This window comes from Hyperolius riggenbachi, chromosome 5 (assembly GCF_040937935.1).
Source record: "Hyperolius riggenbachi isolate aHypRig1 chromosome 5, aHypRig1.pri, whole genome shotgun sequence".
In the NCBI taxonomy this organism is placed as follows: Eukaryota; Metazoa; Chordata; class Amphibia; order Anura; family Hyperoliidae; genus Hyperolius; species Hyperolius riggenbachi.
This window is the reverse complement of record NC_090650.1, coordinates 22,840,044-22,862,953: the sequence shown is the minus strand read 5'-3', so window position 1 is coordinate 22,862,953 and position 22,910 is coordinate 22,840,044. Positions and strand designations below refer to the sequence as shown.

General features: G+C 46.1%; 1 protein-coding gene across 1 annotated transcript in view; it reads right to left on the bottom strand.

The window, feature by feature from the left end:
- Positions 1-2,194: 2,194 nt before the first annotated feature.
- Positions 2,195-22,910, bottom strand: part of JMJD4 (jumonji domain containing 4) — a 31,976-nt gene continuing 11,260 nt past the window's right edge. The window contains exons 2-7 of the mRNA XM_068235177.1: positions 21,948-22,240; positions 17,304-17,469; positions 14,854-14,979; positions 12,927-13,194; positions 11,730-11,876; positions 2,195-2,562 (exon numbers count right to left, since the gene is read on the bottom strand). Coding sequence (XP_068091278.1) covers positions 2,266-2,562; positions 11,730-11,876; positions 12,927-13,194; positions 14,854-14,979; positions 17,304-17,469; positions 21,948-22,176 — 1,233 coding nt within the window. The 5' untranslated portion in view covers positions 22,177-22,240 and the 3' untranslated portion in view covers positions 2,195-2,265. The remainder of the gene's footprint in view (positions 2,563-11,729; positions 11,877-12,926; positions 13,195-14,853; positions 14,980-17,303; positions 17,470-21,947; positions 22,241-22,910) is intronic.

Genomic DNA, 22,910 nt, shown 5'->3' with positions numbered 1-22,910 from the left:
CTCCCCCTACAGGCTGGCAGGCAGATAATACCAACACAGTGTTCTCCCCAGGCTCTTTTAGCCGGGTGCTCCACCCGGCTAGTTTTGGTGAGCACCCGGCTGTCAGTAGCTCACCTCCTTCTCTGCTGTAAGCAGAGTTGCGCACAGAAGCATATTGCCCCACTCGGCTACTTTTTCATGCCACCCGGGTGGAAAAAAATTCTGGGCAGAACACTGCAACATATACAGCATAGTCCCCAGTATCTGGCACCGCCAGTTGCTTGAGCAACCAGCTAAAAAAGCACAAACCTCCCACTACAAATACTGACCGAGCCTCCAGCTATGTCTGGAAGCCTTCCTCTACCTCCTTGTCAGCTCCTAACAGCTTTCTGGCGTCCTCTGTGCATGCAAGTTGGCTAGTAATATGACCCGCATCAGGTGACACGCCGGCTTCCGTGCATTGCGCGGAAAAGCCGCTAGGAACCCGCAAGGAGGTATGGGGAGACTGCCAGACATTGGTGGAGGCTCGGTAAGTATTTAAAATGCCTCTGCAAGACGAAATTGCTAATTACTACGCCACAGTGCTGCATGTAAGTACAATGGGTAAGAGAGGCACACATTCAGAAACCCTAAGCTTCTTTGTTGGCTGAATCTATCATTTACCAGTAGCAGCATTCGCTTTGTGACCTTTTTTTCTTTTTTTTTGTTTATCTGAGGAAGAGAGGTTGTTCCTCTAGAAACTTGTCAGTACCCCTTTAACCTCCTTGGCGGTAATCCCGAGCTAGGGTCGGGGTGGAATACTGCAGCTCAGAGCGGTAATCCCGACCTCTGCTCGGGGTAGCCGCCGGAGGCTGTGTGCAGAGCAATGCGCGCAGCGGGCATTTTTACATATGTCCCAGGGGTTCCCGACGTCAGCCGCCATTCTTCTTCCTCTCCTCCGGGGCTCTGCTTACTGCTGGTGAGATTGCCGGCTGTCATCATGACGACAGCGGGCAATTTCACTTTAGAGTTGCAGCGCCACCCAGAGGATGGTGGCATAACTACAGTGCTGGAGCCAGGGAGGTGAGTGAGTGATTGGGACTGCTGCAGATCTTCCTGGCAGCATTATTTTTTCCAGGTTTTAGGGTCTGAAAGGGTGCCAAAAAATTACACCGCTTTTAGACAATCATAACGCCAAGGGGGTTAAAGCGGGATTGTCACCATAAAAATCAAAACAGTTGCATGCTGGGGGATCTTTTTATCAATAATATATTCCTCCTCTTCCCTTTATTTCCCCCTCCTAATGACATAAGACAGTACACTTCCTAGTATAGACCTAGGTAGGAGTGTCTGAAGACTCTGGTAGGAGGGCGGGTACTGAATACACTATTAGCAAGAAAAAAGAGTGAGGGAGGAAATGATGTCAGGATTAGCTTCATTCAAAGGTAACCAAGATGGAAACTGTCTAGAATAGGATTCTCTGCTTTTCCTTTATAAAATTCACAGGAATCATAATGTGGACAGTGCAATACATCTATTATGTAAGTAGAGCAAGTATGTATTTACTTATACATGTGTTTTTTATTTCTAGGTTAGCATGGGTGTCGCTTGTTCTTTAACCTCCTTAGCGGTAACCCCGTGTGTGACACGTGGTAAGCCGCCGGAGGGTGCCGCTCAGGCCCTGCTGGGCCGATTTACATAATTTTTTTTTGCTGGACGCAACTAGCACTTTGCTAGCTGCGCCAGCACACTGATCGCCGCCGCCCCGCTCCCGATCGCCGCTATCCGTTGCGTGCACGGCCCCCAGACCCCGTGCGCTGCATGGCCAATCAGTGCCAGGCAGCGCCGAGGGGTGGATCGGGACTCCCAATAACGGCCCGACATCGCTGACGTCGGCGACGTCATCCCGCCCCGTCGCCATGGCGACAGGGGAAGCCCTCCAGGAAATCCCGTTCTTTGAACGGGATTTCCTGATCGGAGATTGCCGAAGGCGATCGAAGCGGGCGGGGGGATGCCGCTGAGCAGCGGCTATCATGTAGCGAGCCCTGGGCTCGCTACATGATTTTAAAAAAAATAAAATAAAAAAAACTGCTGCGCTGCCCCCTGGCGGAATTTTTCATACCGCCAGGGGGGTTAAGCTTGTTGTGTTTTTTTTCTGAAATAAATAAGTTTTATACTCACCATAAAGTTTGTTATCTTACAAACACAGCAGATATAACAACACACGCACAAGGGATAATAAAATAGTATCATTTATTTATAAATAATAAACAGCATTGGATTCCTACACCCCCCTCGCCCTTCATGTCACATGCAGGATTTTTGTCGCATTGTTTCCTCCAGCTGTTGCAGTAATAATTCCGGAGGCGGGTCTAATGTTTTTGGGTCCACTTTTTGAAAGTCCTGATCGGCGATCAGTGATGATAAGATACTCGTAATTTTTTTCAAGTCAAACAGTGCGTGCCGCGGCCCTGGGGCCATCCTGTCCCCTGTCACAGCATTATTGTGTGACGTTTGCAATGCTTCCACCCTCCGCAGAGCGATCGTCTTCAGGAACGAGTAGAATTCCGTATAATCAATTCCAGAGCAGGATTTCATGATGACCTGATGGGAGACACATAAAAACAGGATCATAAAAATACACAGGTGAAAAATAATGTATTCATCTAACCGAACAACCATGAGAAGCAAACTAAAACACAAGCTTAACCTATTGGGGACCGCCGCAGTTTGAATCAACATCCGGCAGGTGGTGGTACCGTTCTGACCGGACGTTGATTCAACGTCCACACTAACGAACCGCTCCCGACGCGATCGTGCGCACCCGGAGGGGGAGATTAAGCTGTCATATGACAGCTGGCATCTCCCCCGAGTGATCAGCAGCCATCGCGTATGGCTGCTGATCACGTGATCACTACGATCGCCATCGGATCGTAGTGATCACTTTGACAGCGACGGCGGCAGGGGGGAAAAGAATAGGATCCACTCACCTCCCTGCCATTCCAGCGACGATCAGCGCCCCCCTCTGCTCTGGCCGGCATCTCTGCTCCGTCTGACGTCAGCGCCGGGTCCCAGCTTGATGACGTCATCAAGCCGCGACCCGGACCTGAGCGTCATTTGGAGCGGAGATGCCGGCCGGAGAAGAAAGGGGCTACTGCGGCTCATCGCTGGAGCCTGGAAGGTGAGTGATGGCTGCCAGCTACAGGGGGGACACTTCCCAGCCAGCCACAGAGGGGATCCGACCCCCCCTCCACCGCAAAATGCCCTGGTCCTTAAGGGGGGGTTAGGCGGCCGGTCCCGAAGTGGTTAAAGAGGAACTTCAGCAAAAAGGGGAAACAAATAAATCAATACATTACAAAGTGAGATGTTACAAAATAGAAGCGAGATCAAGAAATGATTGTTATTCGCCATGTAATTTGTTCATGTTGTTTGCTCCACAATCAGCCTGCAGGTCATCATCTTTACTACTGGCAGACATGAAAAAAAAGACACCACCAACTGTCATTATCTATAACCACACCCCCTAACACTGCAATAGGCTAAAAGGTTGTTTTTTTTTATAGATATACACATGCACAAGGAGATATTGGCTGCTTAACAATTGGAAAATATACGATATTTCCCACAATGCAACAAGGCTCCCATAGCGTGACGTCAGGACCATCCAATGTCCAATTTCCGCTTTTCTCTTGAAAGCAGACCTGCAAGTTTAAAGGGAACTAGAGACATGGCACCCTTGTGTATTTTACCATATATATATATCAGTAAGAACATTAGAGAAAACACTTACCCTGCTCTCTGTTTCATCCTCACTGCTAAAAGTGTCTGTTATCAGCTGTGATAAGAATCCCGGACTGAGCATTCAGTCTGGCTTTGTCAGGAATGATTATAGCTGAGTCATTATAGCAGAGCCACAAGGGGACAGGCTTGGGCTTGAAAAGACACCAGAGAAGACAGACTCAGCTATAATCTTTCTGTAGCAAAGCTAGACTGAGTGCTCAGTCGGGGATTCTTATCAGAGGTGATAACAGTCAAATTAAACAGAGAACAATGAAACAAAGAGCAGATTAGGTGTTTACTGTCATGTTCCCACTGATTTATAAGGTAAAATACATGAGGGTGCTTCATCTCTTGTTCTCTTTAAAATAGTGAAAAATCTGATACCTCGATAGAGGGAAGCCTCTGGATCCTTTGGATGCGTCTGACGTCCTCCTTCAGACCACCGCTTCTCACCGGGACCCCCTGGAAGTTCTGACCTGTAGCAAAGGGGGGCCGCTCTCCTTAGGACGGCTATGGCTGTGCAGTACTAGGGAGCCATTCCTGCTCAGCTGAGCTCAAGCGCAGTGTGGACACGCCGGTTCAACCCAATACAACTCCGGCCATTTTGGTTGGCCCTATTTCAAGCTGCTTACAATTTACATCCAACCGGAGTTCTCTTTTAAAGGAAAACTGTAGTGAGAGGTATATGGAGGCTGCCATATTTATTTCCTCTTAACCTCCTTAGCGGTATGCCCGACACTGTGTCGGACATGCCGCTGCAGAAGTTTTGCTGCCGATCGGGACCCGCCGGTATGAATGTATTTGTTTAATTGTGTCCATTAGATACTAGCTAGCACTATGCTAGCTAGTATTGTCTGCCGGCACCAAGCGCCCCCCCCCCCCCCCCCCCCCCCGACTGCCTGCTGGATGCACTACCCTGCCTGGATCCCGCGATAGGCGCAGCCTCCCGCTCAGCTCCGGTCCTCACTATGGGGAGGATCGGGACTGCGCGTGACGTCAAGACGTCGTGTACGGTCCTCCCTATAGTAAAGACTGGAGCTGAGCAGGGAGGCTGCACCTATCGCGGGATCCAGGCAGGGTGATGTATCCAGCAGGCAATCAGGCGGGAGGGGGGGGGGGATCAAAGGGTTCCGGAGGTGCCGGCAAACAATACTAGCTAGCCTAGTGCTAGCTAGTATGTAATGGACACAATTAAACTAATAAGTTAGCATGGGGGGAATGATAATGCAAAACCTCCTAAGCAGCGTAACGCTCAGGAGGTTAAACTACACCAGTTGCCTGGCAGCCCTGCTGGTCTATTTGGCTGCAGTAGTGTCTTAATGCCACCAGAAACAAGCATGCAGCTAATCTTGTCAGATCTGACAATAATGCCAGAAACACCTGATCTGCTGCATGCTTGTTCAGGGGCTATGGCTAAATATATTAGAGGCAGAGGATCAGCAGGATAGCTGGGCACCCAGTATTGCTTAAAAGGAAATAGATATGGCAGCCTCCATATCCTTCTTACTAGTTTTCCTTTAAAGGGAAGGTTCAGGGACTATCTGAAAAAAATAAAAATCCCCATCCACTTACCTGGGGCTTCCTCCAGCCCGTGGCAGGCAGGAGGTGCCCTCGGCGCCGCTCCGCAGGCTCCCGGTGGTCTCCGGTGGCGCGCCCGACCTGGCCAGGCCGGCGGCCAGGTCGGGCTCTTCTGCGCTCCAAGGCCCGGCACTTCTGCGTCCCACGCCGGCGCTCTGACGTCATCGGACGTCCGCCGGGCTGTACTGCGCATGCAGTACAGAACTACTGCGCATGCGCAGTACAGCCCGGCGGACGTCCGATGACGTCAGAGCGCCGGCGTGGGACGCAGAAGTGCCGGGCCTTGGAGCGCAGAAGAGCCCGACCTGGCCGCCGGCCTGGCCAGGTCGGGCGCGCCACCGGAGACCACCGGGAGCCTGCGGAGCGGCGCCGAGGGCACCTCCTGCCTGCCACGGGCTGGAGGAAGCCCCAGGTAAGTGGATGGGGATTTTTATTTTTTTCAGATAGTCCCTGAACCTTCCCTTTAACCATCTCTGGCCGCCGTTGTGCAGATCTCTTGGATTTTATGCCTTGATAAAGAGACCTTCGGAGGCCTGAAATGTTTGTATGTTTTATTATCTCATCTAATATGCACAGAAAGGATTTCTGACTCTTTCATCCCATACAACAGTTTGAACAAGCGGAATCAGCTACTCTGGGATGATTTCAGGATGTGGCCGTAGGCAAATTAAATGCAGCGGGCAGATTACAGCTGCCCAGAATCCTCCCTCAGACCAGGGCCGGTGCAGTGTCGGGGGACAGGCACAAGTTGATACCACAGAATATCTGCAGGCATCCTGCAGCTCACAGCATTGCCCCATTTGTTTCCTTGGTACAGTTGACTTTGGATGGAGCAGCAGTGTGTGTACAGAGCATGTAGCAGCAGCACGTGTACAGAGCATGGAGCAGCAGCGTGTGTACAGAGCATGTAGCAGCAGCACGTGTACAGAGCATGGAGCAGCAGCGTGTGTACAGAGCATGGAGCAGCAGCGTGTGTACAGAGCATGGAGCAGCAGCGTGTGTACAGAGCATGGAGCAGCAGCGTGTGTACAGAGCATGGAGCAGCAGCGTGTGTTCAGAGCATGGAGCAGCAGCGTGTGTACAGAGCATGGAGCAGCAGTGTGTGTGTACAGAGCATGGAGCAGCAGCGTGTGTACAGAGCATGGAGCAGCAGCGTGTGTACAGAGCATGGAGCAGCAGCGTGTGTACAGAGCATGGAGCAGCAGTGTGTGTACAGAGCATGGAGCAGAAGCGTGTGTACAGAGCATGGAGCAGCAGTGTGTGTACAGAGCATGAAGCAGCAGCGTGTGTACCGAGCATGGAGCAGCAGTGTGTGTACAGAGCATGGAGCAGCAGCGTGTGTACAGAGCATGAAGCAGCAGCGTGTGTACAGAGCATGGAGCAGCAGCGTGTGTACAGAGCATGGAGCAGCAGTGTGTGTACAGCGTATGGAGCAGCAGTGTGTGTACAGAGCATGAAGCAGCAGCGTGTGTACAGAGCATAGAGCAGCAGCGTGTGTACAGAGTATAGAGCAGCAGCGTGTGTACAGAGCATGGAGCAGCAGTGTGTGTACAGAGCATGCAGCAGCAGTGTGTGTACAGAGCATGGAGAAGCAGCGTGTGTACAGAGCATGGAGAAGCAGCGTGTACAGAGCATGGAGCAGCAGCCTGTGTACAGAGCATGGAGCAGCTGCCTGTGTACAGAGCATGGAGCAGCAGCGTGTGTACAGAGCATGGAGCAGCAGTCTGTGTACAGAGCATGGAGCAGCAGTGTGTGTACAGAGCATGGAGCAGCAGCGTGTGTACAGAGCATGGAGCAGCAGCGTGTGTACAGAGCATGGAGCAGCAGCGTGTGTACAGAGCATGGAGCAGCAGCGTGTGTACAGAGCATGGAGCAGCAGCGTGTGTACAGAGTATGTAGCAGCAGCGTGTGTACAGAGCATGGAGCAGCAGTATGTGTACAGAGTATGTAGCAGCAGTATGTGTACAGAGCATGGAGCAGCAGTATGTGTACAGAATATGGAGCAGCAGTGTGTGTACAGAATATGGAGCAGCAGCGTCTGTGCAGAGCATGGAGCAGCAGTGTGTGTTCAGAGCATGGAGCAGCAGCGTGTGTACAGAGCATGGAGCAGCAGTCTGTGTACAGAGCATGGAGCAGCAGTGTGTGTACAGAGCATGGAGCAGCAGCGTGTGTACAGAGCATGGAGCAGCAGCGTGTGTACAGAGCATGGAGCAGCAGCGTGTGTACAGAGCATGGAGCAGCAGCGTGTGTACAGAGCATGGAGCAGCAGCGTGTGTACAGAGTATGTAGCAGCAGCGTGTGTACAGAGCATGGAGCAGCAGTATGTGTACAGAGTATGTAGCAGCAGTATGTGTACAGAGCATGGAGCAGCAGCGTGTGTACAGAGTATGTAGCAGCAGTATGTGTACAGAGCATGGAGCAGCAGTATGTGTACAGAATATGGAGCAGCAGTGTGTGTACAGAATATGGAGCATCAGCGTCTGTGCAGAGCATGGAGCAGCAGTGTGTGTTCAGAGCATGGAGCATCAGCGTGTGTACAGAGCATGGAGCAGCAGTGTGTGTTCAGAGCATGGAGCAGCAGTGTGTGTACAGAGCATGTAGCAGCAGCGCGTGTACAGAGCATGGAGCAGCAGCATGTGTACAGAGCATGGAGCAGCAGCGTGTGTACAGAGCATGGAGCAGCAGTGTGTGTACAGAGCATGTAGCAGCAGCACGTGTACAGAGCATGGAGCAGCAGCGTGTGTACAGAGCATGGAGCAGCAGCGTGTGTACAGAGCATGGAGCTGCAGTGTGTGTACAGAGCATGGAGCAGCTGCATTAAGGGAGAAGATGGCTAAACGGTTGGAGGAGATTTTAAACTAGGATCTGGGGGGAGGCGGGAGGATAAAGTCTCAATATGTAGACAAGATAAGGTAAAAAGACAGTGGGAGCCTAACATTATGCGGGGTGGAGAGGGGGGTGGGGACAGTGTAAAGATTAAGGAGGTTGGTAAAACTTCAAGTAGCCCATTTCGTGTAAACAAAATTGGTAAATGTGTTGGTAAAAATATAAAGTGCATGGTAACCAATGCTCGGAGCCTTGCAAATAAAATAGACGAACTAGAGTTCATTCTGAATGACAAAGGCTATGACATTGTGGGAATAACCGAGACATGGATGGATGAAAGCCATGACTGGATAGCTAATTTAAAAGGATACAATGTGTTTAGGAGGGATAGAACAGGGAAAAAAGGTGGAGGGGTTTGTCTCTTTGTTAAGAATTCTTTTACAGCTGTCCTCAACGATGAGATGGAGGAAGATTGCGAAGATGTGGAGTCCGTTTGGGTAAATATTCATGGTGGAAATAAAAGTTGCCAATTGCTTATTGGGGTATGCTACAGACCACCTCATATTAATGAAGCTGCAGAACTGCGATTACTACAGCAGATTGAAAAAGCTGCAAGTAAAAATGAGGTCATAATTATGGGTGACTTCAACTTTCCAGACATTGACTGGGGTATTGAGGCTACCCATTCTGGTAAAAACAGCAGATTTCTGGCAGCACTACAGGACAATTACTTGACTCAAATGGTAACGGAACCAACTAGGGGAAATGCGTTACTGGATCTGATCATTTCTAATAGACCAGATAATGTATCAAATGTGCAGGTTCAAGAACATTTGGGAAATAGTGATCACAACATGATAACGTTTGATCTGGTGACTGATAGGCCACGGGGCAGCGGGACCACTAAAACTATGAATTTTAGAAAAGTAAAGTTCAATCAAATTAGGCAGGCACTAAATTTGGTGAACTGGGATAATGCACTACAAGGGGAGGACACTGAAGGGAAATGGCAAGCTTTTAAACATATTCTCAATCAATATTGTAGTATGTACATCCCATATGGAAACAAAATGTCTAGGAATAAAAAAGGCCTCTATGGATGAATAGAAAGGTTAGGGATAAAATGAAGAGGAAAAAGAATGCCTACAAGGTCCTAAAACGGGAGGGGACTGAGGCTGCACTAAGCAATTATAAGGAGTGCAATAAAAATTGTAAAAAAGAATTTGGGTGGCAAAGATCGAAGCTGAAAATCAAATCGCTAGGGATATCAAATCTAACCCAAAAAAGTTTTACAAGTACATCAACTCTAAAAAAAAGAAAGGTTGACTGTATAGGACTCCTAAAGGATGAGGGGGGGAACTCAATGGTGGATGACCAAGGTAAGGCAGAGTTATTAAATGCTTTCTTTGCTTCTGTCTTCACAAAGGAAACAGCACTGTTGCAAATTACAGAGGCAGAAGAGTCTCAATCTTCTAACTGTAATATTAAATACTTAACGCAGGAAGAAGTAAAGGCAAGACTAAATAAATTAAAAATAGACAAGGCACCTGGCCCGGATGGCATGCATCCTCGGGTCCTAAGAGAATTAAGTTCAGTTATAGCTAAGCCCCTTTATCTTATCTTTTGTGACTCTCTTGCAACTAGCAGAGTCCCAGTGGATTGGCGTACAGCCCACGTTTTCCCATTATTTAAGAAGGGCAAAAAATCTGATCCAGGAAATTATAGACCTGTAAGCTTAACATCAGTTGTATGCAAACTATTTGAGGGGTTACTAAGAGATACTATACATGACTTCATAGTAGAAAATAATCTTATTTCTCAGCATCAACATGGGTTTACTAAAGACAGGTCCAGTTTGACTAACATGCTCAGCTTTTATGAGGTAGTGAATGCTAATATGGATATTGGGAATGCTGTAGATGTGATATACTTGGACTTTGCAAAGGCCTTCGACACTGTTCCCCACAGAAGTCTGGTGCAAAAGTTGAGGATGCAAGGACTGGAGAAGAGTTTGTGTGCATGGATAGGGAACTGGCTAATGGACAGAAAACAAAGAGTTGTGGTCAATGGATCGTACTCAAAATGGGGGACTGTTAGCAGTGGGGTCCCACAGGGGTCTGTACTGGGTCCAGTGCTCTTCAATTTATTTATTAATGACCTAGTAGATGCAGTAGTGAGTAATGTTGCTATTTTTGCAGATGATACAAAATTGTGCAGAATCATAAACTCTCAGGAAGATAGTGTCATATTGCAACAGGATCTGGATAGGATGGCTATATGGGCACATACATGGCAGATGAAATTCAATGTTGAAAAATGTAAAGTCATGCATTTTGGTCGTACCAATGGTCTAGCACCATACAAAATAAATGGGATACAGTTGGGAACATCAAACTTGGAGGACTTAGGAGTACTCATCGACAACAAGTTAAATAATCGTACTCAATGCCAAGCCGCTGCAGCTAAAGCGAACAACATTTTTGGGATGCATTAAAAGGGAAATAAAAACTCGAGATGCTAGCATAATATTGCCCCTGTTTAACTCTCTAGTAAGGCCACATCTGGAATATGGAATTCAGTTCTGGGCACCACATTACAAAAAAGATATTGCAGTTTTAGAGCAGGTGCAGAGACGAGCTACAAAATTGATACGTGGGATGGAAGGTCTCGCTTACCAAGAAAGGTTAGATAAACTGGGTTTATTTAGTCTAGAGAAAAGACGCCTTAGAGGAGATCTAATTAACATGTATAAATACATCAGAGGGCAATATAACAGCTTGGCGGATGAGCTTTTTGTCCCTAGGCCTTCTCAGAGGACTAGAGTACATAATGATCTGCGCATGGAGGAAAAACGTTTTAGCCATTTATTTAGGAAAGGGTTCTTTACAGTAAGAGTGATTAAGATGTGGAATGCATTGCCACAGGAAGTCGTTATGGCAAACTCTATACCTGCATTTAAAGGGGGCTTAGATGCTTTCCTTGCGTTGAAAGACATCCATGGCTACAATTACTAGGTAATGCCTAATGATGTTGATCCAGGGATTTTATCTGATTGCCATCTGGAGTCAGGAAGGAATTTTTCCCTTTTGGGGCTAATTGGACCAAGCCTTGTGGGGTTTTTTTCGCCTTCCTCTGGATCAACAGGGGTATGTGGGGGACGGGCTGGAGTTGTACTTTGTACTGGTTGAACTCGATGGACGTATGTCTTTTTTCAACCAAAATAACTATGTAACTATGTAATGTGTGTACAGAGAACGGTGCAGCTCTGGGGAACTTAACAGAGTCAGGTATGAGCACAGCCCTGTGCCCTGCTGGGTGAATGCTTCACTTTCCCCTTCATTAGCAATATCAGCTGTCCTAATTATTATCTGTATCCAAACTGCTCCTGATCGATCCCGTTGTCGACTGGGAGCAGATCGGACATTTAGGAAATAATTGTCAGATCCTGTCAGTCGGACAGGAAGTTGCATTATGTGTACCCAGCATGATGTCCTACCATATTATTATACTGTATTGTGCGTGGCTGAGGGAGGCCTTTTAGGAATTCCCCCCCTTGAAAATCCTGGGTTTGCCCCTGGTGGCATTACCTGACAGTGCTGATCCCAGTCCTCCATGGTGTCCTTCCACTCCCCGATCTCCCTCTGTACAGCGCTCAGCTCTGCCTGCAGAAACCGCCACATCACCGCCACGTTGCAGCCGTTCACCCAGTTGTGGTTGATGGAAATCGTGTCAATCTGCAAAACAGAAAAATCCAAAGAATCAGAATTAAGCTGACCGTATATCACTTGATGTAGGGCCAGATCAACCATTAGAGGGATCTACTGCTCACCCACACACTGGCCAGCGATAGGCAATAGATTTAGGCATGAAATCCATTACAAATTGTCCTGCTGCTGCTGGGCAACGACCAACAACCCCCATCTCCCGTGTTTTAAAGTCTCACCTCTGGTGCAGATCCTGGCCTGTTCAGCTTCGATGCACGCGCTGTGTGACATCACAGGTGCTGAGCCATGTGGTACCGACGCCCACGCTGCTGTCGTCCACCGCTTGCGGTGTATTAAAGTCTCACCTCTCCGCTGGCGCAGCATATGTGACATCACACCTGTGCCGGTGTCACGTGGTACCGGCGCTCGCATTGATGCTGAAGTGTGGAGGAGTCACTGTGTGACTCCTGCATTAGAAAACTAGACAAATAAATAGCATAAGGATAGACTCCCAGTCAGTGCTGTTTGTTAAAGGATACCCGAGGTGACATGATGAGATAGACATGGGTATGTACAGTGCCTAGCACACAAATAACTAGGCTGTGTTCCTTTTTTTCTTTCTCTGCCTGAAATAGTTAAATATCAGGTATGTAAGTGGCTGACTCAGTCCTGACTCAGACAGGAAGTGACTACAGCGTGACCCTCACTGATAAGAAATTCCAACTATAAAACACTTTCCTAGCAGAAAATAGCTTCTGAGAGCAGGAAAGAGATAAAAAGGGTCAATAGTTCATCGATTTTAGCTCTGGCATACTTCAGTGAAGGTGTCATTGAGCAAAAACAATAAAAGCGTAAAAACTAGATTTAAATATAAAACTGCGGGATAACTAAAAAATGGTCATTTTTAGGAGGAGGAGGATAGATACAATTGTTTATATCATCAGTTTATTCTCACCTTGGATGTCCTTTAATTAAACTTCTGCCTTTTACTGACAGATAATAGCTCTGCAATTAACGTCTAAAGAACAGTGGATTTCTAAATTAGTCTCAATTTGTTTTTATGATGTGCGCCGCACTCACCATATTGTAGACCTGATGGTGCCACCCGCTGGGCACAAAGATGATCTCCCCGGCCTCCTGGGTTACCTCCAGCGGGGGGCAGCAGCGCTGATAATTGGGGTACACTGTGGGCTCCTGCAGGGAGGGTGACGTTACGTCATATGGGAGATTTCCCTGACTGTCTCGGAGGAAGTCCTCTTGTCCCGGCGGGAAGAGAAGCCACTTCTTCCGACCACAGATATTGGCTGACCAGCTGTACGATCGGAAGACGTCAGCGTGGAATGGGGTCCTGCAAGTAGCGTAATACCGGTCAGCATAAGAATAAAACTCACACATCAGTACTGGATATGAAATTACACACACGCGGTACAATCCAGCCGCTAACAAATTCATTTTCCTTGATGTTTTAAAGGGAACCTAAAGTGAAACAAAAGTCGGCAGTTTAACCGGTTCAGCACCGCAGTGCCGAAAACCTCATGCATCCGAGCAACATTCACCTCCCATTCATTCGCCTATAACTTTATTGCTACTCATCACAATGAATTGGTCTATATCTTGTTTTTTCCGCCACTAATTAGGCTTTCTTTGGGTAGTACATTTTGCTAAGATTTATTTTTTTCTAAATCCATTTTAACAGGAAGATTAAGAAAGAAATGAAAAAAATTCATTATTTCTCAGTTTTTGGCCATTATAGTTTGAAATTAATATACGCTACCGTAATTAAAACTTTTATTTGCCCATCTGTCCCGGTTGTTACACCGTTTAAACGATGTCCCTATCACAATTTATGGTGCCGATATTTCATTTAGAAATAAAGGTGCATTTTTTCAATTTGCGCCCATCACTATTTATAAGCTTATAATTTTAAATAATATAATAACATACTCTCTTGACGTGCATAGTTAAAAAAATCAGACCCCTGGGTAACTCGATCGCGCGCACCACGCAGGGAAAGCAGCAGTGCCTATCTGGATGAGAAAGCTCGTCCAGATAGGCCGAACCGGTTAACTTACCTGGGGCTGCTTCCGGCACAGATCTAGGTCTGCTGTTCTGCTCTCAGAAGCCAAAGAGTTTTATAGCTGTAATTCCTTATCAGTGAGGGTTATGATATAGTCTGACCCAGTCCATCCCAGACAGAAACTGTCACTTGCATACCTGAGAGGAGCTGTCAGCCATACTATATCAGAAAAAAAAAAACACATATATAAGTAGATAAATACTTATACTTATTATAAATACTTACAAGTATTACGCTGTCCATGTTTTGATTTTTAGTGATTTTTCTACAGTAAAAAAGAGAAAATCCTTCTTAGCATTTCCCATTTTAAGTGTGGCTATTTTGAAGCCAGTTCTGATGTAATTTCCTCCCTTACTCTCCTCTGCCTGATATGCCCGCCCTTCAATATAGAAAGTGCATTGTCTCAGCATGAGAAATACTGGCCAATCAGAGAGGAAGATATGTGGGAGGGGAAAGAGTCTTCAGCCAATCATGCTGCGTTAGTTAAGTCTGAGGGGAAATAGAGAAGCAAAAAAGGACAACCCAGCATGCCCTGCAACTTCCTTTTTGTGTACCAAATTTCGTGTGTACCAAATAAGGGTCAGGTAAACTGTGAATGATTATTTATCAACAAGAAAAGTAATGGTGATTTTAACTTTTGGATTGCCTGGTTAGCATCCTTGTTACTTATTTACCAGATAATAAATAATTGATTTTTTATTTTATGCCCGACAGAGAAAGAAAAAAAGGAACACAGCCTAGTTACTTGTGTGCTTGGCACTGTACATACACATGTCTATCTCATCATGTCACAGGTTACCTCAGGTATCCTTTAACTGTTTGTATGGTTTATTTTGTATTGTTATATCCTGTAAGCTGTTGTACAGCGCCACGGAAGATCGTAGCGCTATAAAAATCAATAATAATAATAGTTTAAATGCACAGCCGTACCACGAGCCTGCAGGGCCCATATAGACGAAGCGATAATCATCCACAGCGATGGCGTCCCAATATTCATTCAGCCAATCCGATGAGAAGTAGGAGGGCGTTTCATAAACATTGTGATCTGGATATTCCCTGCAAGAGAAAAACATGGTCCGGGATGATTTAATAAAATAAAAAAATAACTCCACAGTGCACATAAATACTTTCCAATACTCTCTGCCTATAGTAAACTGCACAGATTTATCGAACCTACTAAAGCTGAAATAACTATTTGTTTTTACCCTGAAAGACGTATTCTTTTGTTGCCTCTTAGAGACTGAAAACATATCCCTCCACCCCCCCTACACTATGTAGAGTTATCAAAGCATGACTTGTTGTTATACAATTGTGATGTGGAAGTGTATTATGTATGCAGAACTGAAGATAAAAGAAAAAACAGTTTCACTTACCTGGGGCTTCTGCCAGCCCCTTGCAGCCATCCTGTCCTGCACGATCCTCTGTTCCCCCGCCGCCAGCTAGTTTTGGTTTCGCCGACGGGCCACTGTGCCTGCGCAGCCCTGCCACGCGTAGCCTTGTTCGTGTTCACGCCCGCAATAGCGCCCTACTCTGGCACAGGACACGCGAACAAGGCTACTAATAACTGCAGGGGTTCCTCGAGATTAAAAAAATTGTTAGCAGGGGTTCCTTGAGATCCAAAAGTTATTTGCAGGATTCCTCCAGGGTAAAAAGGTTGAGGAAGGCTGCCTTATGCTTCAAAGGCTTTTTTTTTTCTCGTCCCGAGGAAGCAGGCCATTACCCACGAAACGCATTGTCATTTTTTTGAATAAATATTTTTCCATTTAAACTGGTGTCTGTATCTTCTGGAGACCTTTACACGTTATGTTTTAAAGTTTAAACACCCGTGTATTTTGGGCCCTCCACCCCACCCTTCTATCAGTTTCTGGAAAGTCTGTCGTACTACAGGAGAGCAACTGTCCAGTATCCGTCAGGACCTGGAGCAGCGAGCGGGAACGGTGAATTCCCTGCAGGCCTATACGGTGGCTGCAGGAACTGCAACCCCTCTTTGTGAGTATATAATCATATAAACGTTAGTTCCCTTATACCTAATGATACTGCACCTTTGGGCTCCTGGACTCTCCCTACTTCTCGTTTACGTGCTCTTGGTCCCTAAAAGAACCACCGAACTCCTTCTATACTGTAATGTGATTGTAACAAATAAAATCATTTTAAAAAACTTACCGGTATATATATTTTCAGTTTTGTCTTTGGGGTAATCCAGGCAGTGTCCTAGTGAAAGACGTGAGTCAGGGCCCTTTCACACCAGGGCGGTACATTACTTTTACTGTACCCCACCGCTGGGCAACAAAAGTCTATGGAGATTTTAATACTGCGATGTTACGGTGCGACATAAGTGACGTTTACGCCGCATTCCCACGCTGGTCCAGAACTACGTTACTGTGCAGCTTCTGCGTCGATCTGCGTCGGCACAGAAGTCATGCTAGGCTATGGCGGGGCGTGGATTTTGAAACACTTTCCGACTCGACATCGTGGCGCGCATGTGTGGAAGCGTATTTTTACAATACGCTTTCGTACACCCCAATGCAGAAAGTGACCGCTAGCCCACATTACTTCCTGCTTGCCTGGTGGCCAGATAGGGAACACCGCTATTTCTGCACTGCATCACTGTCCCCAGGTTACAGTGTGAAACCGGCCTCAGGCTAAACACTATGGCAGAGACAGTACACTACTGAGCGCTCCTCTTAGGCCTTGTTCACATCATTTAGCGCAGATGGCTGTGCGATCGGAACGCAACGTGGCCGATCGCACGCCATCTGCACTACTATGCGCTGTGCTGCAGATCCCATTCGTTACAATGAATGGGATCTGCGCTGCGATTCACAAAAATGCATGCAGCACGCGATAGCACAATCGCGTTGCTGCGTAGCGCATATGATAACGGTAGAAGGGCTGTCTATGCCCTTCTACCGTTCTTGCGTGTCGCACACTATACGTGCTGCCAAAATGCGCACGGCAGCGCGTATAGTCTGAACGAGCCCTTACAGTTAGTGCTGCAATCCACTCAAAAAAGCAGATTACTAGCATTTTGCTGATTACAATCGCGGTGCTGTTTTTCCATCACCGTGATTTATTTTTGCCTGATTTTTTTCACAAACGGAATCGTATGCCTGCACGATTTTCCGTATGCTATTGCGTTTCTTTCCTGATGGTTTGTGGTGCAATCGCTGCAAGTGGAAAAAGCAGGTTTTGTACTTGCACTTGTGATCTGCGCAACTGGATGAGCAGCCTTAGGGACATACATTTCTCAGTATAAGCTGGGCGGTGCTACAGGAAATGCCAGTACTATATAAAAGCATAATAATGTACTGTAGTCTTTTCCCAGCACTGTTCATGTGATCTGTGTTTTGCAGGCACGTATCACACCGCCAGCATCGTACCTCTGCATGTGCCAGTCCTTCAGGTACAGACAGCCTCTAGGAGACTGACTGTCGTTCTCTGTATACTCTCTCCAGTATGCGATGTATTCCCGGAGGGGGATGTGCTCCTTGGGGTTCGAGTTGTACGCTTTTACGTCACAGTTCGCAACAGGAACGATTGCCTCCCCTGTAAGAGATGGAAACAAGGTAATCAGGGTCCCGCTCACACTGGATCTGTTCCTGATTTAGAATGTGTACAGAAAGTTCTCCGTTTATGCCTGTGTTGTCCTAGGAAGAAACATGTACAGTTTAACCACTTAAGTACCAGCGGCCTCTGTCCCCTTAAAGTGGATCTGAGATGAAAAACTAACTATAAGAAGTAACTTGTCTATATATCTTATCTAAAGTTTAGACAGTTTACACAGCAAATCTAGCTGCAAACAGCTTTAATAGAATATAATTATTTCTTCCTGCGATATGACAGCAGCCATGTTGTTTGTAAACATTACACAGAGGCAGGCTTATCTGTATCTTGAGCACCTCCTCACCTCTGCCTCTGAAATCTCTGGCTAGTAACACCTCCTCCTCCTCCTGCCCAGACTGAGCTCCCATGAGCCCTTGCTACTGCCAAGGCTCTCTGAAAACCCGTCGGCGTGGTTTATTTAGTTTATAGGGAATTACAGTATTAAAACAAAAACAAAAAAGTATTTGCCTTGAGGAATGCCTTATAGACAATAGGAAAGGAACACAATTATGAAATGAGTAAAAGTTCATCTCGGATCCACGTTAAGGACCAGAGACCGCTGGTACCAGAAACGGTGGAATCCCGACGAATAACGACAAATCGCCACACATACCCATCGCAACCGCCGTCACCGCCGCACGTCCGGATCCTGGGCCACCCACTCTGCTGTCTCTATGACGACAGAGTTCCTGTGAGACGGTCAGGAGCCGCTCTCATTGGCTCCTAACCCTGTCTTTCAATGTAAGCCAATGGGAGTTGCTTACATTGATAGACAGGGCCAGGAGCCAATTAAATCAGCTCCTGACCCGATCACAGGGCTCTGCCGTTATAGAGACAGGCAGAGCAAGTGAGCTGCGGCGGAGAGACAGTGGAGAGATCGGCAGCAGCGACGAAAGTGGCGAGAACGCGTGGCATCAGTTCACTGAAATCTATGCCCTGGCAGCCAGAAAGCCATCAAAAAAGGGTGTCGATTTCAATCAGCGAGGTCCGTAAGTAGTCCGTAAATAGTTAAACAGACCTTTTCAAAACCATGTGACTGGGTTATATTTAACCTGCTGAGCGGTCTGGACGGGCTCAGCTCGTCCATCACCGCCGGAGGCTGCCGCTCAGGCCCTGCTGGGCCGATTTCAATGAAATAAAAAGCAGCACACGCAGCCGGCACTTTGCCAGCCGCATGTGCTGCCTGATCGCCGCTGCAGCGCGGCGATCCGCCGCGTGCAGCGGCGAAAGAGGGTCCCCCCAGCCGCCCGAGCCCAGCGTTGCCGGAACAAACAGTTCCGGCCAGCGCTAAGGGCTGGATCGGAGGCGGCTGACGTCAGGACGTCGGCTGACGTCCATGACGTCACTCCACTCGTCGCCATGGCGACGAGGTAAGCGAAACACGGAAGGCCGCTTATTGCGGCCTTCCGTGTTACTTCTGGCCGCCGGAGGCGATCGGAAGAACGCCTCCGGAGCGCCCTCTAGTGGGCTTTCATGCAGCCAACTTTCAGTTGGCTGCATGGAATAGTTTTTTTTTAATTTAAAAAAAACCCTCCCGCAGCCGCTTTGCGATTTAATCAGAACGCCAGGGTGGTTAAGCAACCCAGAGACCGTTTTCACACTGCAAACCAGCAAAGACAGGTCTTCGGGGATTACTGCGTTAGTACGCACAGTGTTCTCCCCCAATTTTTTTTTCCAGCCGGGTGGCATGAGAAAGTAGCCGGGCGGGCGAGTTGAGAGAATGCAGGGCCAGCTCTTCTCTGCACAACTATGCTTGCAGCAGAGGAGGTGAGCTAATGACCGCTGGGTGCTCACCAAAACTAGCGGGGAGGAGCATCCGACTAAAAAAGCCCAAGAAGAACACTGACGCAGATATCGCCATTTGGCAGCCGGACAAACAGGAAGCGACGCCCACTTCCGGTGTCTGAAGTGATCATGTGCGCAGAAGCATGTTGCTAAAATACACTTTCGCAAATGCGCGTCGCGTAAAACCTGCGGCTATAGTAACGCTCACTCAGTAATTCTGGACCCGTCAAAAGACGGTGCCCAAATTAGTATAAAAACAGAGTAATTTCGCCGCCAGCTATACCTGGAAGCCGATTGACATCTTTCCCCAGAATCCATGGCAGCCTGGAGAGGGAATAGTAATTAACACCGCCAGGACTTGTGCAGGAGCAGGGTGAACTGATTATCAGCTTTACCCTGCGCCCAAATCTCCCGATACTGTTTTTTTGCATTTATGCCTATAAGGAACCTAACCTTAACCTCTTTGCATCCAGAACTTGTTTCCGCCTTATGGACCAGAGCAGTTTGATAATTTAGTTATGTCCCTATTTAATCAGCAATAACTTTATCCCTACTTATAACACCTAAATGAAATATATATTGTTTTTTTTCAAGACAAACTAGGCTTTCATTGTATTGCATTTTTTCCCTTGAACAAATTTTTTCTATGGATTTTTTTTTTAAAGTAGAAAAAACACTTTATTTCTCAGTTTTACCAATTCCAGTTTAAAAATAAAAAGTACTACTGTAGATAGGAAACCGTTTATAACAAAACTTATATTAAGGCGGACACAAACCAAACATTTTTTCAATTCAAAATATTTAGTTGCATCGCTCTGACACATACAAAGGTAAATAAACAATCCTGTTCAGTGCATGCTTTTCACCCTTTTCTTTCCATAACTAGGGTTATACAGGTGGCAGCCATTAGCAATTCCTCCTTTGCCGGACACCATCTACTCCACCAGTCTGCTGGATTCTGTCCCGGCAATATTAGAGGAAGGGAGGGGCTTCTCCAATAAATGTAAAATATTTTATATTTGTCATCATGCAGCTGAAAAAAAGTCTGCTATTTATTATTATATTTTAGAAAATAGATTTTATTTCTGAAATCTTGTATTTTTAATTTGGGTCCACTTTAAGTTCTAGTCACAATTTATGGTGACTGAGGATATTTGATTTTGAAATAATGCTACAGAGTGTATTTTTCACTATGAACTGAGAAAATTAAAGCATTTTTAATGGTAAAAAAATCTTATTGGCTCAAGGAACATATATTCCCTTTCACCAATTAGTGCTGCAGCAGATATTGCCGGAGGTTTTGCAAGAAGCAAGCCCAATCGCGCACAGCTGTGCTTCAGCTACACGACTTATATCTACATCCTCGTGGCTTAGATGAAGTCACAGAGGACGTAGATAGAATGTAGTGGTGGATAAAGAGGTTAATAATGGCAGTAGACCACCAAACTATAGTGACTATCTATAATTACCACATCTACAAATCATTTTTACATACAGATCAGTTCTGGAGGTATATTGGAGAACATACCTTCAGTATTTTTACCTTATCTCTCCTTCCACTCCGGCATCCACACTATAGTTTCATGACTTCTGTTGTTTTAAAACACTTGTTTAATTCAAACAAAATGGATGATCTGATAATGCTACCTCCAATTTTTGTAATTTAAAGGGAACCCGAGGTGAGAGTGATTTGGAGGCAGGCATGTTTATTTCCTTTTAAATAATGCACATTTCCTGGTTGTCCTGCTTATCCTCTGCCTCTCATACTTGTGGCCATAGACGCTGAACAAGCTTGCAGATCAGATGTCTCTGGCAAATCTGACAAGATTAGCCGCATGTTTGTTTGGATGGACTAGTCAAAAACCTGTCAGTTCCATCAGATTTCCACTAACTACTGTGACAGCAACATAGGAGGAAAGTAATTTATAAATCATAACTTAAAGAGACTCCGTAACAAAAATTGTATCCTGTTTTTTATCATCCTACAAGTTCAAAAAGCTATTCTAATGTGTTCTGGCTTACTGCAGCACTTTCTACTATCACTGTCTCTGTAATAAATCAATGTATCTTTCCCCTGTCAGACTTGTCGGCCTGTGTCTGGAAGGCTGCCAAGTTCTTCAGTATTGTGGTTCTGCTATGAACTCCCCCTTCCAGGCCCCTCTATGCACACTGCCTGTGAATTATTTAGATTAGGGCAGCTTCTCTCTTATCTTTTACAAGCTGGATAAATTGTCCTCTGAGCTGGCTGGGCTTTCACATACTGAAGAATTACAGACAAGGGCAAAGCTGTTTGCAGGAAGAAACAAGCAGCCTGAAACTTCAGTGCATGAGAACAGGGGGAAAGAAACACACAAATGATCTCTTGAGATTCAAAAGGAAGGCTGTATACAGCCTGCTTGTGTATGGATGTATTTTCTATGTGTGGACATACCGTACATCAACCTACTTCCTGTTTTGGTGGCCATTTTGTTTGTTTATAAACAAACTTTTTAAAACTGTTTTTAACCACTTTTAATTCGGCGAGGAGCGGCGAAATTGTGACAGAGGGTAATAGGAGATGTCCCCTAACGCACTGGTATGTTTACTTTTGCGCGATTTTAACAATACAGATTCTCTTTAAAACTCTAATAAAGTACCGAAATTCTGCAAGAGGTGGTCCCAATTTGGCTTGTTGTCGGCGGTGACCCAGAATTCTCGGCTTCCCCAGGTCTTGGTGAACTTGGAGGAGAAGAGGCAAGGAGTGTTCCCCAACATGTACTTGTGGAAAAACTGATGATAGCTGAAGCTGTCTGGGTCCTCTATGAAGTCAATGCGATCCCAAAGTTTCTGAATCCTTTCTGAATCTTCCATCAGCTTTTTATCCATGGGTGGTTTGGATCTGAAAACATTTCTTCAAGTCACGCCTGGACTTACATAAGCCTGACTCATCCTGCAGAAAACCATCATGTTATGTTAAAAATAGGATGATTATAAATCGCTGATACATTTTCATAGTGCTTTACAGTAGTGATGAGCACACATTTGGCATAATCGTAATTTTGCATCGTTATTCGCAATTATGAAAAAATCGGAATGCGAAATTTCAGGCAAAACGTTAATACTGTTGTAAATATAATCAGGATCCGTAATTTTTCAATGACTTCCCAATATCTAGCGGTTATTAGCAAGGAGTGGACGCCAGTCTTTGGGCTGGTGTACCATCATTTCTGCCTGCACGTCAAATCAGCCGACATGCATAGCCAAAATCTGAAGAGATTTCCAATCACTTTAAAAAATACATTTTTCAATAGTGCTATTTAAAAGAGACACTGAATCGTTTTTTTTTTTTAAAGGAAACCAGAGATGAACGCTTTGGCACAAAATAAACATATCCCCCGATAGATTTTACAAAATAAATACTATACCTGGTATTTTTCCGTTCTGGTGTGACTTTTTTTATTTATTTATTTTTTTTAATTACTAAAACACCATGCAAAACACAGTTCAACAGAAAAGCATATCATTTAGTGGGCTGTGTGCAAAATGAAATTGCCATTTCTAAAAACCTCTTATGACTAACAAATATAGATAAAAACAATGTTTTTCAATATGAAAATAGA